The following is a 2,708-nucleotide window of genomic DNA, read 5'->3' as shown; positions in this document are numbered from 1 at the left end:
TTCAGTGTCATCTAAGTGACTACGATACGAGGACTGTCAGTCAAATGTCTTAAAGGAGAAGAGGTTGTCAAAGATACTAATTATAATGTCATCTTTCAATTTCCTTCTCTTTTCATTTTCTGAGCAAGCAAAAGTAGAGTTAAACCCAGTGAAGGAGGAAATTTTCTCACCAAAAAAATGGTGGGGAAAAGGCTAAGATAAGCTTTATCTAAAACAAAAAGAGAAATATTTGGCCTTTGTCATCAGTAGGAGGCAATTAAAAACAAGGCTTAGTTAGAAACAGCAATCCCTAGTGTGTAAAGAAAACAATGTGGCCATGTAAAGATTCCTCTGAGATTAGCAATAACATGGCTGGCTTAATCCAGGTCTCTTTGTGGTTTGCTAAGGTCGTTTTCTCTCTCAGAGCTCCGTGGGTGCACACTCAGCAGGTGCTACTATGGAAAGCTGAGAGTTTCATTTAGGTCATCAATTACTAGAGTCATTTTGAAAGGTAATGTGCTACCGTATAGTTTCTTCTTCCTCAAAGAGGATAAATTACCCTACCTTTCATGGAAGAGTGGGCCTTACTTTTCTGTCCCTTTCCTGAAAGAGTGTTTATGAAAAATATATTATGGCCGTCCGTGTGTGTGTGTGTGTGTGTGTGTGTGTGTGTGTGTGTGTGTGTGTGTGTGTGATATGTGAATGCATGCATTCATGTTTGAACATGTGTATAGAAGCCAGTTAGACATCAGATATCTTGATAGCTCTCCACTTTGGTTTTCCATTTGTTTGTTTTATGGTCTGTTTTTGAGACAGGGTCTCTCACTGAATATCGTCATTAATGGCTAGACTGGATAACCAGCTGCAGTATCTCCCTGTCTGAACTGACCCCCATGCACCCAGCACTGAGGTTACAGATGGACTCTGCCAGCCCCTGGCTTCCGCATGGGTGGGTGCTGGGGACCTGCACCCAGGCTCAAGTGCTCGTGTTTGAACAGCATGAGCTAAGGGAACCATCTTTCTCAACCCTAGACACCCTGTTGCTGACAACACTCTCATTGCCCTGTTCACAGTTCAGTGTCTCCGAAACAAGTTCTGTTGATAAAGAGACATTTGAAGAGATAGCTTTTCAAGTTCTACCTTTCTGCCTGCATTTAGCATGTAAAAGCACACAGGATTGTATGTCTTCTTCATGCTACACAGGGTCTTTAGACTATAATTATGCCTCTACAGGGACATTTTACATTTTACCTGGCTCTGGGTTTTTTTATAAGAGGCTTTGACTTATCGAACTCACCAAGAATGTTGCTTTCCCTGCAATGGTTCTTAAATAAGACAAAGCAGAGATTGATATGCTTTACTGAGAAAGAATGAGGCTCAGCATTCTCGGATGGAGTGGGGTTTGGGGAGATGAAGAATGAATTAATCTCTTTCTCTCACCTTACCTCAGCAAGTGATGCCAAGCAGATCTGTATCAGGAGATGGAAACCACACCTCTGTGGCCCTGTTCGTCCTCCTGGGGCTCTTTGACCAAGCAGAACTGCAGCCCATCCTTTTTCCCGTCTTCCTAGGGACCTACCTCATGACTCTGATTTGGAACCTGGGCCTCATGATCCTCATCAGGATGGACTCTCACCTGCAAACACCTATGTATTTTTTGCTCAGTTTCTTGGCACGTATAGATATCTGCTATTCTTCTTCCATGAGACCGAGGATGCTTTCAGACTTCTTAAGAGCTAAGAAAACGATTTCCTTCATTGCTTGTGCCACTCAGTATTTTTTTATTGGCCTGGATGGGTATGTCTGAGTGCTGCCTGCTGGCTGCCATGGCCTGTGACAGATATGTGGCCATTGGTAGCCTTCTGCAGTACTCAGCCATCATGACCCCAAGCCTTTGCTGGAGGATGGTTGCTGGTGTCTACGGGAGTGGTTTCCTTAGCAGCTTTGTTCAAACAGTCGTTTGTTTTAATCTCTACTACTGTGGTCCAAATGTCATCCACCATTTCTTCTGTGACATGCCTCAGATCATTACCTTGTCTTGCTCTGACCCCTTCATCAGTCAGTTGGATCTTTTCCTGGCAGCTGTTTTTGTTGGGTTTGGCTCTTTTCTTGTTATTCTCTTGTCCTATGTCTTTTCTATCCTGAAAATCGCCTCATTCAAAGGCTGCATCAAGGCCTTCAAGACCTGTGGCTCCCGCCTGGCGACAGTGCCTCTCTTCCATGGCACCGTCCTCTCTGTGTACATGCACCACAGTTCTCAGCTCTCCACCAGACAGGACAAGGTGCTGTCTGTGGTCTATGCCATCCTCATCCCCAGGTTAAACCCTCTGGTCTACAGTTTGAGGAAGACAGAGATCAAGGGATGATAAAGAAGGCAGCACATTTACCTCAGAAAAAGTAGCATCTGGGCAGGTGCCACCCCTAAAAGGAAGGCAGAAGTAAGAACGAGGAGGACACCTTCTGTACACCTTTTATATTAACAGTTGGGAAGACAGAGGTAGTAATAACCTGGCTTCCCTGACTTCTGGTGTTACTGCATTAGCTGTGTCCAAGTAGTCTGTCTAAGAAAACGTCACTGAAACTGAACATAGTTTTTAAAACTTGCTTCTCGGGCAGTGGTGGCACAGGCCATTAATCCCAGGACGCGGGAGGCAGAGGCAGGCAGATCTCTGTGAGTTCAAGGCCAGTCTTGTCTACAAGAGCTAGTTCCAGGATAGGCTCAAAAAACA

The 2,708-nt window shown here is 44.6% G+C and overlaps 1 protein-coding gene across 1 annotated transcript; it reads left to right on the top strand.

Moving 5' to 3' along the window:
* The first annotated feature begins 1,435 nt into the window (after positions 1 to 1,435).
* On the top strand, positions 1,436 to 2,345 carry LOC119807535 (olfactory receptor 5A1-like). Its single transcript, XM_038319548.1, is given in 2 exon segments — positions 1,436 to 1,756; positions 1,758 to 2,345. Coding segments are annotated over 2 exon segments (909 nt in total).
* The last annotated feature ends 363 nt before the right edge of the window (positions 2,346 to 2,708 follow it).

Source organism: Arvicola amphibius, chromosome 1 (assembly GCF_903992535.2).
Source record: "Arvicola amphibius chromosome 1, mArvAmp1.2, whole genome shotgun sequence".
Taxonomy (NCBI): Eukaryota; Metazoa; Chordata; class Mammalia; order Rodentia; family Cricetidae; genus Arvicola; species Arvicola amphibius.
Note: the sequence above shows the minus strand (reverse complement) of the source record. Positions and strands in the feature narration are given on the sequence as shown.